Source organism: Aquarana catesbeiana, linkage group LG08 (assembly GCF_042186555.1).
Source record: "Aquarana catesbeiana isolate 2022-GZ linkage group LG08, ASM4218655v1, whole genome shotgun sequence".
Lineage (NCBI taxonomy): Eukaryota > Metazoa > Chordata > Amphibia > Anura > Ranidae > Aquarana > Aquarana catesbeiana.
Window position 1 is genome coordinate 53,426,941 of NC_133331.1, and position 14,971 is coordinate 53,441,911.

The 14,971-nt window shown below is 42.4% G+C and overlaps 1 protein-coding gene across 1 annotated transcript in view; it reads left to right on the forward strand.

The window, feature by feature from the left end:
* The window catches only part of CCDC186 (coiled-coil domain containing 186), a 127,695-nt gene that overhangs the window by 62,722 nt on the left and 50,002 nt on the right, over positions 1-14,971 (forward strand). Inside the window, exons 7-10 of the mRNA XM_073595853.1 lie at positions 3,110-3,214; positions 7,565-7,663; positions 9,581-9,667; positions 9,857-9,999. Coding sequence (XP_073451954.1) covers positions 3,110-3,214; positions 7,565-7,663; positions 9,581-9,667; positions 9,857-9,999 — 434 coding nt within the window. The remainder of the gene's footprint in view (positions 1-3,109; positions 3,215-7,564; positions 7,664-9,580; positions 9,668-9,856; positions 10,000-14,971) is intronic.

A 14,971-nucleotide genomic window follows, 5' to 3' on the forward strand; every position in this document is an offset into this window, starting at 1 on the left:
GAAAAAAATCACATGTTCAAAAGACCTATTATGCCTCATAGAATATACGTTTGGGTGTTTACTTTCCAAAATTAGGTCATTTTTTTTGTGCATTTTTTTTTTTTTTTTTTTTTATTGTCCTGGTGCTCCAGGGCCTTCAAAAGGGTAAGAGGTAGTCAAGAAATTGTATGTGTAATTTATGTCCCTAGAACACCTGACGGTGCTCCCTGCATTTTGGGCCTCTGTATGTGGCCAGGCTGTGTAAAAGTCTCACAGACGTGGTATCGCCATACTCGGGAGGAGTAGCAGAATGTATTTTGGGTTGTAGTTGCAAGTATGCATATGCTGTGTGAGAAATAAATTCTTATTATGACAATTTTGTGAAAAAAAGAAAAAAAAAAAACTAAATATTGCAAAGAATTGTGGGAAAAAATTACTACTTCAAAAAACTCACCATGCCTCTTGCTAAATACCTGGGAATGTCTACTTTCCAAAAAGGGGTCATTTGGGGGGTATTTATACTTTCCTGACATTTCAGGGCCTCAAGAAATGAAATGGGTCATCAGTACATCAGGTGTGATTAATTTTCAATGATTGGCACCATAGCTTGTGGACTCTATCATTTTCACAAAGACCAAATAATATACACTGATTTGGGTTATTTTTTACCAAAGATATGTAGAAGTAAACATTTTGGTCAAAATTTATGAAGAAAAATGCTCCTTTTTACAAAATTGTCTGTCTTTTTTTCATTTATAGCACAAAAAATAAAAAAACTCAGTGGTGATTAAATGCCATCAAAAGAAAGCTCTATTTGTGTGAAAAAAAAGATGTTTACAGAGTGCTGTTAAAAGAAGAGGGGATGCTATACTACTGTAATCATGGCCCTGTCCCAACTCTGTTTGTAATTAGGGTTGTACTTTGCCAGCTTTTGTCGCCCTGTCCCACCTTTTTAGAGACACGTTGATGCCATCAATTTTAAAATTCTTACTTTTTAACCACTTAATGACCACCCGACCGCATTATACTGCGGATGGGTGACCGCTTTAGGCAGAGTGATGTACTGGTACGTTGCTGCCTACTTCCAGGTTTAGGGCATGCCCCCTGGTTGGCTCTCTCTGTGATTGTACACAGCGGGAGTCTGTCAGCAAGTCCTGGACAATGATTCTCGGCCAGGACTTGCTGATTGGTTGTGTACATTCACAGCCGAGAGCGCTGTGTTGACATTAAGCACCTCAGAGCTCTGTACACAGGGAGCCATCTGCAAACCATGGATGAGAAACTGAAAGAGTAAAAAGCACGCATTACACATAGGCACATAATTAACCCCTTGAGCGCCGTAGATGTTAACCCCTTCCCAGCCAGTGTCATTAGAACAGTGATCATGTATATCTTTAGCACTGATCACTGTATTGATGGCAGCGGTGATGTCAGTGGCAGTTAGTTAGTTCCCCTCAGCGTCAGTTAGTGTCAGATTGACTGCCGCACTATTGCAGTTCCATTATAAGTCGTTTGATCATCACTATTAGTAGTATAAAAAAATAAGTAAAATCCAGTATATACCCCATAGTTTGTAGACGCTATAACTTTCACACAAACCAATCAATATACACTTATTGGGATTTTTTTTTTATATCAGAAACATGTAGCAGAATACATTTTAGCCTGTTTTTTTATTGGATAGGTTTTGTAGCAGAGTTTGAAGTGGTTAAAATGGTACATTTTCTCAGTTTAAACATTTTGATATGTTTTCTTTTGTGAATAAAATTTAGGTCATTGCATTCTGTTTTTATGTAGACTTTACACTGCAGCCCAACTTTTTTGGAAATGGGGTTGTAGAATCCAGAGATCTTTCCAATCTGTGTCAGTGGAGGAATCTGGGAGGATAGTTATGTGCGGAGGAATTATGTACATCATGTATAGAATCCAGAGAGCTTTCCTATCTCGGACAGTGGAGAAGTCTGGGAGGACGATGATGAACAGGGATGTATATCTTGTATAGAATCCAGAGAACTCCTCTGTCTGGGTCAGCGGAGAAGTGTGGTAGAATAGTGTTTGGGAGTATATATCCTGTAAAGAATCCTGAAGAACTCTTTTATCTGGGTTAGTGGAGGAGTCTGGGAGGACAGTGATGTGCAGGAATGTAAATCGTATATAGAATCCAGAGAACTTTTCTCTTTGGGTTAGTGGTGGTATCTTAGAGGACAGTGATGTACACTCACCAGCCACTTTTTTCGGTACCCCTTGCTAGTACTGGGTTGGACCCCCTCTTGCCTTCAGAGCTGCCTTCACGGGACTTTTTTTTTCTGGTTTTTGGTTCCATAGACTTCAATGGATTAAAAACCTGTATCGGAAAAACGCAAAATGCACCTGGAATATGCAACCTGCGTAGGTGTGAACCAGGCCTAAGGGTGTAAATAAGGTTCTGGAGGCAGGAGTTTTCAATATGAAGTGGAGATCAAGAACACAAGACATTACCTCATACTAGCTGGTGAAAAAATCAAGAGTAACCTTAGAGTGTGTTATTTTACTGAAATAGTAGTTGATGCTTAGAACTGATATGGAGATCACATGGCTTTGTTCAAAAACAAATCCATATAGCGGTATAGAATGTCACTTTACATGGCTGATTGTGTGAATTGTTAAATCACCGGGATAGAGAGGTTAAAACTGGTTTAAATATATGTAGAAGACAGATGGTGTTGACGGCCTCACCCCTGTTCTGGGGATGATTGTTCCAACCTGACATTGGTGGCCTTGCTCATGCCTCATGAGGTGATTCTACAACCATTACACCTTATCCTGTTCTTGGACAATCAGCATCTGTCTGGACACATTCCATGGTGATTGGAGTAAGGTCTATGCTATCTGTGTGGTTATAAATGTTGAAGCATCTTCTTGACACTCATTAGAACTGATGGAGTGGCTTGGAGAAATTGCAGAATGTCTTCAGTGTTACAAAAAAATCCAGCTGAATGTGACGAAGTGCTACTAGCTAAGGCCTTACTGCGCTTATCATTAATTAAATGGAGGTGGGGGAGGGTAAACATTCAAGGCATTGACAGGTCCACTTGAATGGTGTAAAAAAACAAATCAAAACAAAAAAAATAATTCTGTTTTCACTTTACAGGAAACCAAAGATAAATTGCGAGATGCAACAACAAAACTAAACAAAGCTAAAGAGGAGGCAGATCAGGTCCGGCGGAATTGCCAGGAGATAATAAAAACTTACCAGGTATGATATCTTGATTATTCACACTGAATCTATATATTCATGCTGCATGGATGATCTGAAGTTTCTTGCCGTTTAGCTGTCCAGAGAAATGGGTGGTTAGCCCCAGGGCATATTTAGAGTGTGCGGTTTGGTGGTGTAAAGCCAAGGGTTCTGTAAAGCTATGGTTGCAAGAAAGGGTAGTTTTCATTTCTTGGCAGTCAATGGCTACATGAGAAAAGCATTGTCTCAGTGTGCATGACATCATATGTCATGGGTTTTACCTTCAAACACGTCTCAGTTGCCTCCAGCAAGCTTTTCCTGAACATTCACAGAGCACCAGAACAGACTTAGAAATCTTTTCAGGTACCTTGAACATGAAAAGCAAAATTCTCACTCCTCTTAGAAGTATTTTAATTAGAAGGGATGGAAATGACTGACAGGGAAAGATTCTGAAATTCTATTAAATCTGTTCCTAAAGCTTTTGTCTTTTAGTTATGCAGTGTGGAAGTATTGTGACGCGTACACACGAGTGGACTTTCCGGCGGACTAAGTCCGACGGTCTTTCCGACGGACTTTCTGACTAGGTACGATGGACTTTCCGAACCAATGGACTAGGCCACACACGATAGGACTAAGTCCGTTCATAAGTCCGTTCAGTTTGAACGTGATGACGTAAACGGGACTAAAAAAGGAAGTTCAATAGCCAGTAGCCAATAGCTTCCCTTGCGTCATATTTGGTCCGTCTGACCAGCACACAGATGAACAGTTTTCCCAATTTTAGTCTGTCGGACAGATTTGAAAAATGTTCTATTTCTAGGTCCGTCGGATTTTTATCCCAAAAAGCTATCGGACTAGCCCACACACTATCGGATTGTCCGCCGGACTAATCCCGTCGGACCTAGTCCGCCGGAAAGTCTGCTCATGTGTACGCGGCATTCGACTCTTTGTACCTGCTGGAGAGGTTTTCACCATATTTGAGATACTATTTGTAGGATAAGGAAAATGGGATTTTTGGTTTACCTGTAAAAATCTTTTCTTGGTGTACATCACAGGACACGGGGATCCCACCCCTCTGCCTCTGTGGTTTATCGCTTTCATTAAAGACCAAAGCCTTGTCTGACAGGCAGAGGTTGCCTGAGGGGGGACTTCCTGTCGTCTCCTTTTTTTTTTTTTTTTTTGGTAGTGCCCAATCGCCTGAAGGCGGCAGCATAATCTTATCATAATGGAGGTGAAGATACCCAAAGTCCTGTGAAGTACTACAAGAAAAGGATTTTGCAGGTCAACCCAAATCCCTATTATTGATCTCCAGCTGCAGCTCATCCACCCACTCCGGGGTAATAACAGTAAGGCTTGGTTCACACTACTGCGACCTGAAATTCACGTGACTTATCATGCAACTCAGACGACTTCTTGGCGATTTGCTGGTGACTTGAGTATGACTTGATGTGATTTTTTCAAAGCGACTTTCCGGGAATGCCTGTTTAATCTGCCTGTAATGTCGGATCCAAATCAATATAGATGAGGATCTGACTTGGAGGCGACTAACATTAAAGTCTATGGGCACAAGTCAGATAGAAGTCACCTTGAAGTAGTACAGGAACCTTTTCTAAAGTCAGAGTGACTTCAGTAGTGCTAATTAGGACAACTTTTATTGACCAACATGGGATTTCACATGTCACGCGACTTGGGATCTCACAAGTCAGATTCTAAGTCGCGGCAGCTTGAACCGAGCCTAATAGTATTCCAACAGCTGCGCTTTAAATTACTAACCTAAGCCCATCAGATTCAGCACTCACCGGAAACGTCAGACCTGCATTTCTGAAGGCCCAAAAATGTTTGTGTTACAGCCTCCCTATCACTGCTTCTCCAGGTAATGTCAAGTAGCAACCGTCCTGTGCTGTTCTTGCTCCTCTTGGCTCTTTGATCACTTTCAAGCTCCACACCACCACAGAAGGATGGAATTACAGCTTCCAAATCTGTGACTTTTCACCTCTCCTCCAGTTTGTCAGACAGAATTTGGTACAGACAAAGATTTTATTTTACTTCAGTTCATTGAAGGATACAGTTGCATCCTTGTCTTGAATAAGGGGTGGTTATGCCACTTGCAGAAAAACGCAACCTGGGGACGGCTCCTGCTGTTGGCCAAACGCTCCTATCTGATACACACAGCTCAGTTTTTTTTCATATCACTTAGACGTCAGAACCTAAAAATTTTACTGCCAGGGCTCTGAGCGCTTCCTGGGCTTTTCATCACTGTACTTCTGTTTCTCAGGTTTGCAAGGCGGCTACGTGGTCATCTGTTCACATTTTTACCAAGTTCTACAAAGTTGACATTGCCACTTGTGCGGATGCTGGTCTCAGCCATAAGGTCTTGCAGGCAGTAATTTGAGTTCTGCTGGGGTGCGGATCTTTATTATGTTTAGTTGATTAACTCTGAGCCCACCCTCTTTGTTTCTGGCACAGCTTTGGGGCATCCTATGGCTCACAGTGTAACGATCTGGCTGTATCTTTAAGACTGCATTCACGCCTGAGCGTTTTCAGCTCATAAAAACATTGTAAAATGCCAGATAAAACGCGTGAAAAACGCCCGACAAGCAAAATCCCATTCATTTCAATGGCACCTGTTCACATCTGAGCGTTTTTTCACCTGAAGCAAAACTCCCTAAGATCAAAAAAAGAACATGAGCTTCTTTAATGCAGATTACAGGCATTTTTCTGCTTTTTACATTGGTGACCTGTACAAAATGGTGGTAAAAACGCACAACTTTGAAACACTCAGGTGTGAATGCAGCCTTCATGAATAGAAGAGAAAATGGGATTTTCGTACTTACCATGAAATCCTCTGCGTTCATTGAAGGACACCATACCCACCTTCTTCGAGTGGGCCTATGTCTCAGTTGTTCCCGTTTACTGCCGGCTACTAACTAAGCTGTGTGTTCGGTTTTCCTTTTTGTTTTGTTTTTTTTGGGGGAGGGGGGGGTTGACTATCAGCAAATTGAGTATTTTTTTGGGGGTACAGTATCTAGAATCCTATTCCTGTAAGTGGAATAATAACCCATTGATCATGATCCAAAGGACTGTATCCTTCAGTGGACGCAGAGAAAAGGATTTTATGGTACAACAAAAAACAATTTTTAGTTTTTGTCTTAAACTCTTTCATTGTGTAATCCTGCCTGATGTACTGGAATATGTGTGGAAAGTCCCAGGTGACGAGATTTCCTTTCACTAAAGGCTCCTGTATGAAAATCTAAACAAATTACAACTCCAGTAACTGATGCACAAGCCTCCTAAAGTTAATTAAAGTGGAGTTCCACCCAAAAGTGGAACTTCCACTCATCAGATTCCTCCCCCCCTCCGGTGACACAGTTGGCACCTTTCAGGGGGGAGGGGGGTACAGATACCTGTATATTACAGGTATCTGTACCCACTTCCGGCATAGATAGCCGCAGAATCTGCGGTTATTTACGCCACTTCCTGCTCCCTCCCCGCTGCCTGCTGGGAAACACACGGGTCCCAGAGGCAGCAGGGACCATCCGTATTGCGCTGCGCGACTCGCGCATGCGCAGTAGGGAACCGGGAAGTGAAGCCGCAGGGCTTCACTTCCTGATTCCCTTACCGAAGATGGAGGCGGCAGCACCCGAGGACGGAGAGACAGTTCAGCCTCGGGTGCCGACATCGCGGGCGCCCTGGACAGGTAAGTGTCCATGTTTTAAAAGTCAGCAGCTGCAGTATTTGTAGCTGCTGACTTTTAAAAAAAAAAATTTTCGGCGGCGCTCCGCTTTAACAAAAAAAACATCCTTTACCCTGTCTGAGTGAGACAAATCTTCCTTCGTTTATATCTCACGCGCTCCCCCTCCCAGACACTGCAGCTCACAGTGAAGGGGATGGGGGATCAGTAATGGAGGCACTAACAATGCTGATAGCTATGCACCCTGCAACATTTTTTTTCATCTTGCTGTAGTGCAAGTAGGCAAAGCCTACTTGAAAGATAAATCTGCTCTGAATTCAGGAGCAGGGCAGCAGCTTTGCCACCCCATCACAGGAGGTTGCAATAGATGGACTGCACTGGCAGGATCAGTGCGTATTTGTGGGGCTTTGCAGGGGAACTAAGAGAAAACTGTAAGTGCAGATGCTCTTATAATTAAGTGCTGCAGCTCATATTTTTTTTCCTTTTTTTTTTTTTTTTTTTTTTTTTTTTTTTTTTTTACTGGGAGGCCATAGTTCTATTTTTACACCTGTGAGGATAAAGCATTACTGTACAGAATCTGTGATTTATGGAATCCATTAGTCGCAGTGCTGTTATAACTTCATGTCTTTTGAACTAGGTAGCATGAGTTTCATATTACTAATGTATATCCTATTTCTCTTTAGGAGTCAGAGGAAATTAAATCCCATGAATTGGACGCTAAACTCCGGGTCACAAAAGTGGAGCTAGAGAAACAGATGCAGGAAAAAACGGACAACCTGGAGGTAAAAATCCAAAATCTTCCTGACTTTATTGTGTGTATGTATATGTGTGTGTGTATGTATATATATATATATATATATATATATATATATATATATATATATATATATATATTTTATTACCAAATATTTGTAATAAAAGTTGGACAAACAGCCTTGTCCATCCCAACAGAAGTACCACTGCAAGCACGGGGCTGACAAATCTTTCTATTTAAAGTAGTTGTAGAGGCTGGATTCACGCTGCTGTTGGATGCGTCTCTCAGCACGGGTCTGGTGCATCCCTGTTCTCTGTTTCAGGGACTAATCGGGGCCAAATGTTTCCTAATTTTGGCTCTGAAACGGAGCCAAAGACGCACAGGTCCCCTGTGCAAGCTGCTTTGCAGCCACCATGGAGATATGCAAGCCGGTCACAATCTCCTGTCGTGAGAATTGGATGTGGAGAATCCCGCATCCAATTCGCACTAGTGTGAACCCAGCCTGAAGGGTTTTAACCTTTATGCATTGTATGCGTGAAGGTAGAAAACCTTCAGCATGCAGCTCACCTACAGCCCCCCCTAATACTTAGCTGAGCCTGATCTTGATCCCGGGATGTGCACGAGAGTGGCTGCTGTCCCAGCTCTCTGCTTCTTCATTGGCTCAGAGACATTGGCTCCCACTGCTGTCAGTCACAGCCAGTTAGAGCGGATCTCGGCCCCCACTTGCTCCCTTTGTGTCTTATGGACATACAGAGCATGGCTCGTGAGCGAGCATGCCGAAGTGCCCCATAGCAAGTGGCTTGCTTTGGGGGCACTCATCAAGGGGGAGGAGCCAAGAGCACCGGTGGGGGACCAGAAAAAGTGGAGGATTGGGGCAACTCTGTGCATAACTATTGCACATAGCAGGTAAGTTTAACATATATTTGTTGTTTAAAAAAAAAAAAAAAAAAGCCTTTAGTATCACTTTAAAATAAACAAATGTGGTTTGCTGGGTAGGGCTGTGCTGGGAGTAGCGAAGGGAGGTGAGGAATAATGCGTAACGAGTGCTTCTCTCCTGCTGCCCAGGGCACTGTGCACAGTGTGAATGGATATGCAGGCAGATGCAAGGGCATTTTCAGAGGAGCATTGGACTCCTCTCTGCAGACTCAAGCTAGAATTAAAGTAAAGAAATCTATTCATGCACTTGGTGTTGTGCAGATGTGATAACGTAAGCTGATGGAGTGGTATCACAATTGGTCACCCTGAAGATACGAAGCAAGCTGCTGTGATCAGTCATATACATGGGAAATTGGTAGCCATATGACCGTCACAGGGCACTTACTCTACTACTTTGTGAGACTTGCAGGCAAAAAAAGGAAGGGAAATTGTTGAATGAAATGTACAGATCTTAATGCTAACCAATTGTTTGCTTGGAGTTCAGCTCTAAACAACCCAATTCACTCCAATATTTGCCCATTTTTCTGTCCAAGTATTTGTCGCTTTCATTTGGCATGGCTTAATTGCCAGAAGACATGAGTTCTTGGAACTGGGTTTTTCTCTACTTGGAAGCAAGTTCCCCCTTCCTGCTGCCCAGACCAGAGGCAGTGACAGCTGTCCTCCAGCCTCACTAACCAGTGAATAGGCAATTGATTTCTGTGCCATGGCAGTGAGCCACACACTACATATGACAAAGACAGAAGTCTACAGATTATAGATAACTATACGTATTCTATAAATTAGGCAATCTGTGCTTGGCTGTATGCATCTAGGAAGCGTCTAATGTTTTTTGTAAAGTCAGCTGAGAGCCCTATGGGACCACCAAGCAACTTTTGACTTGACTGTGTGAAGGTTCAGCTTTGTGTGCCTGGAGTGCATACAGATCTGTCTGTGAAAAGATGTCTCTAAAATCTTCTGTTGGCTGTCTCAGCTAAAACTTTTTTTTTTTTTTTATTTTGTCCCCGCCAAGGTTCATCAGGCAAAAATCAAGGAGCTGGATGATCTGAAAAGAACTTTTACAGAAGGAATGGATGAACTGCGCACCTTACGAACGAAGGTAGCTGTCTCTGGCATACCACTGGTCATACCACTTACAATGTTTTTTTTGTTTTTTCAGTGGAATTTTCAGTCGTGATTACATTTTTTTGTTGTGTTTTATAAATGACATGGGAGATATTGGAATGTCTACAATATGATACTGATCCACAGAAAATGAAGGATATGTCACTTGTCTTCTGTCGCTCAGGTGAAGTGTCTAGAAGCCGAGCGGCTCCGGACAGAGGAAGAATTATCCAAGTACAAAGAACTTATTAACCGGCAGAAAGCTGAGATCCAGAATCTGCAGGACAGAGTGAAGGTCGTGGATCAGCAGGAAGAGCGACACAAAAGGTATCTGACTTTCGTCCTGACCCACACAGCCTAATCCATAGTCCAGCCTCACAAAATCAAAAGTGCCTCATGCTAAGTATTAAACTAATGTAAATATGTGTTGTACAGCATGTGTGAATCATGACAATGTATACCAACCATCATATTTAAAGGGGAAGGAAATTTTATTTTAAGCGATTTAGGTTGGTATAAATATTACCAATCTGAATTAAAATTAAAAAAACTTTGTTTTGTGTATCATATGTGGCTATCTATGTGCATGAGAGCAGCCATATTTTCTCACTACATACCCTGCTTTCATTTTTGCTCTACACAATGGTTGTGCTTTACCACTCCTTACAATGTCTATGAGCTGGTCAACCTAATGGGTACAGTGCACTCCCTTTTTATGGTTGCCATTATCTCGTCGATTTTTGACAGAGTCATTGCACCAAGCTACAGAGTGGCTAACCCCAATCTTTAAAGGAGAAGTAGATCCAAAGCTCTTTTGACCCTACTTCTCCTGTGGGTTACAGGCGTGCACTTTTGTTCTGCGCTCCTGCACTCCTTTTGACCTGTTTTTAGCTAACAGTGTGCTATAAAGTTTATTGTCGGCTGACGTCATTCAGCCAGACCAGGCTCCAAATCAATCCCGACTTGACAGTCAGGATCCACCCAAATGCCTGGACCTGCAGCGGGCTCCGCCTCTAAGCAAGCCACTGGAAGACTTAGCCAGCCACTCCCGCCCCTTCCACAGTCCGGGGGTTCCTCTGGAGGGGCAGAGGAGAGCCGCTGACTGACAGTCATCAGCTCTCTGCAGACCGGAGAGCGAGAACTGAGCAATCAGCGGACTTTGATTGCTCTGTTCTTAGTGTAGAGGCAGCAGGGGACACCTGCAGCTGGGTTCAGTGCTGTAACCATCTAGGCGAGTATGACTGCTTGTTATTTTTGATTCCCGAAGTTCTCTTTTAAAGCTTTAATGCAGGGGGGTGTCTAACTCAATTTCATTGCGGGTCCCGTCAGCATTATGGTTGCCCTTAAAGGGCCGGTTTTATCTGTAAGACTTGACCCAACCTCCCTTACATCACATGTCAAGAGACCCCTCCCACCCTCACTTACATCACAGTGCATCCCCCTTATCTTGTGCTTCTGCTGGGAGTTGACGGGAGCAGAAAGTGCAGGAGGAGGGCTGGATTCTGCTGAATGCTGACACCAGCGGGAAGCAGAGGGGGTTGGGGTTGTCCTGCGGCTACACAGAAAGGCGCAGGATTTGTAGGAGGAGTTCTGTGGTCCTCTCTGCTGCCGACTGCTGATACAGGGAAGGTGGGGCAAAGACCAGCCTCTTCGTGATTTCAGAGAAGCGCAAGATCTGGTGGGGAAGTTCTGTCCTCTCTGCTGCTGACTTCTGAGAGAAGGTGGGGGCAAAAAATGAGGGGGTTGCCACAGCTGCAGGAGAGGTTTGAGGGCCACATGAAATGGCCTAGGTGTATAATTTTAATTGAATAATGGTGCAGATGAAACCAAATCCAATATAATGTCTGTGTGTCTGCACATACAGTACTTTTTAGGTTATATATATAAAACAGACTTTAAAATGTATTTATTGCAGTCATGGGAATATCAAGATGCAAAATTTGCAGAGGTTGACATTTTTTTTTCTTTCTGCTAATCTCATCCACTATATTTCATACTTTTAGATAACGATTCCGCCGCTTATGTGTAACTGTATAATTTCATCTGTTCTTTACAATTTTTTTATTTAGCCTGCGGGCTACAAAAAAGGAAAAAAAAAGTAACCAATTCCTTCATCTACATTATAGAGTGCAAAGGGATAAATGTCCCAATTTGAATCTGCCTATTGAATAATAGAATAGCTGAACATTCCGCTTGTGCCTGCGAGCCGCTTTTGCTGTGATTATTCACTCGATGTCCTTTGGCCCCTGCCGATCGTCGGTAAACCATGCAGAACAGGGATCTGTAAACAAGGCAGATCTCCATTCTGATGGGTTAAGGGATAGATTCTGTGTCTCTGCAAATCTATCTCTTCCTCTATTAAAAGCACCTCACACACAGTACACACACACACACAAACACTGGCTAGGCACACAGTTATCCCTTTGTTCGCCCCTGATGTTAACTCCTTCCCAGCCAGTGTCGTTAGTACAGTGACAGTGCATATTTTTAGCACTGATACTGTATTCGTGTTGCTGGTTTCCAAAAAGAGTCTTGGTTACATGTATGCACACATATATAGAGGAGCTCTTACCTGTGAGCAGTTACCACCCGCTTAGGCTCTGAGGAAAGGGGTTCGCCCCCGAAACGCGTTAGCCGTTGCCGCATCTACTTGATGTCCGGTCCCACTTTATCCTGGTGTCTGTTACTGCATACCTGCAGTCTATGTCTATGCCTGTATTTCAAGCTCGTTTGTGAGTATATTACTTGTTATTTTACTTTTTAATAAACGCTACCAGTGGTAATGCGCTAGGTCGGTGCGCCCTCTCTTCTTTTTGTTTCCTCTTTATAGTTTTTGAATGCCCAACATTCTGAAGAGGGCTGCAAGACGCCAGATACCCCTAAAGCCTACTGGCCCTATCACACACTGAGAATCTAGACACTTGAGCGCAGGAGAGAGATTTTCTCTTTTGGTTATAGGCACACAGTTATCCCTTTGTTCGCCCCTGATGTTAACGCCTTCCCAGCCAGTGTTGTTAGTACAGTGACAGTGCATATTTTTAGCACTGATACTGTATTCGTGTTGCTGGTTTCCAAAAAGAGTCAGTGTCTGATTGTCTGCCACAGTATTGCAGTCCCGTTAGAAGTCGCTGATCACCGCCCATTACTAGTGTAAAATAAATAAACAAAAATTCCATAAATATATACCATAGTTTGTAGACGCTATAAGATTAACGTAAACCAATCAATATTACCAAAAATATGTAGCAGAATACATATTGGCCTAAATTTATGAAGAAATTTGATTTTTTTTTTTTTTTTTTTTTTTTTTTTTTTTTATTGGATATGTTTTATAGCAGAAAGTAAAAAATATTTTTTTTTTTTTTTTTTCAAAATTGTCAATCTTTTTTTGTTTATAGAGCAAACAATAAAAAAAAACACAGTGGTGATGAAATACCACCAAAAGAAAGCTCTTTTTATTTATGTGGGGAAAAAATTATCTGCTAAAGTAACGCAGTGCCGTATTGCAAAAAATGTCCTGGTCATGAAGGGGGGGGGGGGGGTCAATCTTCCGGAGGGCAAGTGGTTAATTGAAGCATGTCAGTCAGGAGGGTGCAAGAGGGACACATAGCAAATTTTGTCCAGTTCATCGCTTGGCAGACAAAATTTGCATAGGGTATGGCCAGCTTTATCCGTTGTGTTTTCCTGCTGTTTTTCTGTTCCTTCTCTACATCTTTCAGCACTTCATGTCATCAGGGGGCAAGGGCAGTGCATAACCATGACATATGGTCTGTGCATTATATGGCCTCAGGGCCATATACAAGTCACATGTATACAAGAACTGATTCTTCCCCTGAGGCAGAAAAAAAAAGTTGTCATAAACTGTTCACCAAGGCTTCTTTCAGACAGGCAGTAAGCTTACTGCCTTCTGCAAAGCAATCTGTAGCGGATCCCTTTTCATAGGATGATATAGGGGGGCAGATGCCGTATCGAACCGATGCTGCATCCACCTAGGTAAGTATAAATGGGCCAAAAAAAAAAAAAAAACACTTTTAAATAAAATAAAATCATTTTTTTTTTTTAATCATTGATTTTTATCCACCCTGCTGGCAAGTATCCAACTGCAGCAGGCCAACAGTGAGGCTGGGTTCACACATGTGTGGTGCGAATTGAAGCTCCGTTTTCACAGCTAATTGAAAAAGTAGTTGTTAAGCGTTTCACGTCAGTTTTTGATCAGGATCAGGTCAGGATTTTATCCTGTTTACAACGGAATGCATCTGCGCACACGTTTTTTTGGGCAATGCGGAGTGTGAATGCAATGCACATATGTGAAACAGCCTCATTCAAATGAACGTATTTTAAAATGTCATGCGAATTACATATGGTGTAAACCGCATCCAATTGGCATAGGTGTGAACCCAGTCTCAAGTATATGTCATAAATCTCCTCCTCCAGGATCACAGCTTTATGAGAATAGTTTTCTGTTCTATCCCATTGCTGAAATAAAATGCAGCTTTATTGTCCTGCTTGGTGTTCTTTAGGGGTGTAATTCTACAGTTACTGTGAACAGTGTTTCAGATTTGTGGCAGCTGTGGACATCAGTAGTTTTCATGGTCTGTTTTATGGTTTATCTGCATGTCACAAAACAATTCATGAAGTTACAATGTAATTCTTGTGTTCTTTAATTAGCAGTAGGGATATGATGAATATACCAGTGTGCCTTGTGCGCTCTGTGATCTCTCTCTGGAGTGTTGGCTGCAATTAGCCGTGTGATGAGGGTAATTGACATCTCTAATCACTGTGCTGTGCGGTTACTTCGTTATGGTTTTAGTCCTTTCATCTGCAGGCGATCTTCTTAAAGTGTGTCTGATCAGTGGGAATAATGAACAGTAATTGGATTTCTCATGGATAGATTAGACACTGCTTGTTTTATCTCTGTAGCCTCATGGTCTCTTCCTCTTCACTCATCTTTAGTTATTATTACTCTTTTAGTGCCTTTTGATTAAAGGTTGTAAGCACACTTTTACCTCTTTTGTTTTGAAATATTGTTTGACAGTCTGATTTGTTCTATACCTTTTAAAATAGATTCAAAGGGGTTGTAAAGGCAAATTATTATTATTTTTAAATAACAAACATGGCATACTTAGCTCCACTGTGCAGCTCGTTTTGCACAGAGTGGCCCCGAACCTGGTCTTCTGGGGTCCCTCGGCAGCTGTCTCAGCTCCTCCCCGCAAGAAATAACTACCTTCATGCAAGCTCTCTCGCATGGCGTTTAGTTCTTGCGGGAGCGCTCCCGTGATACAGCCGGCGGCTATAGCCG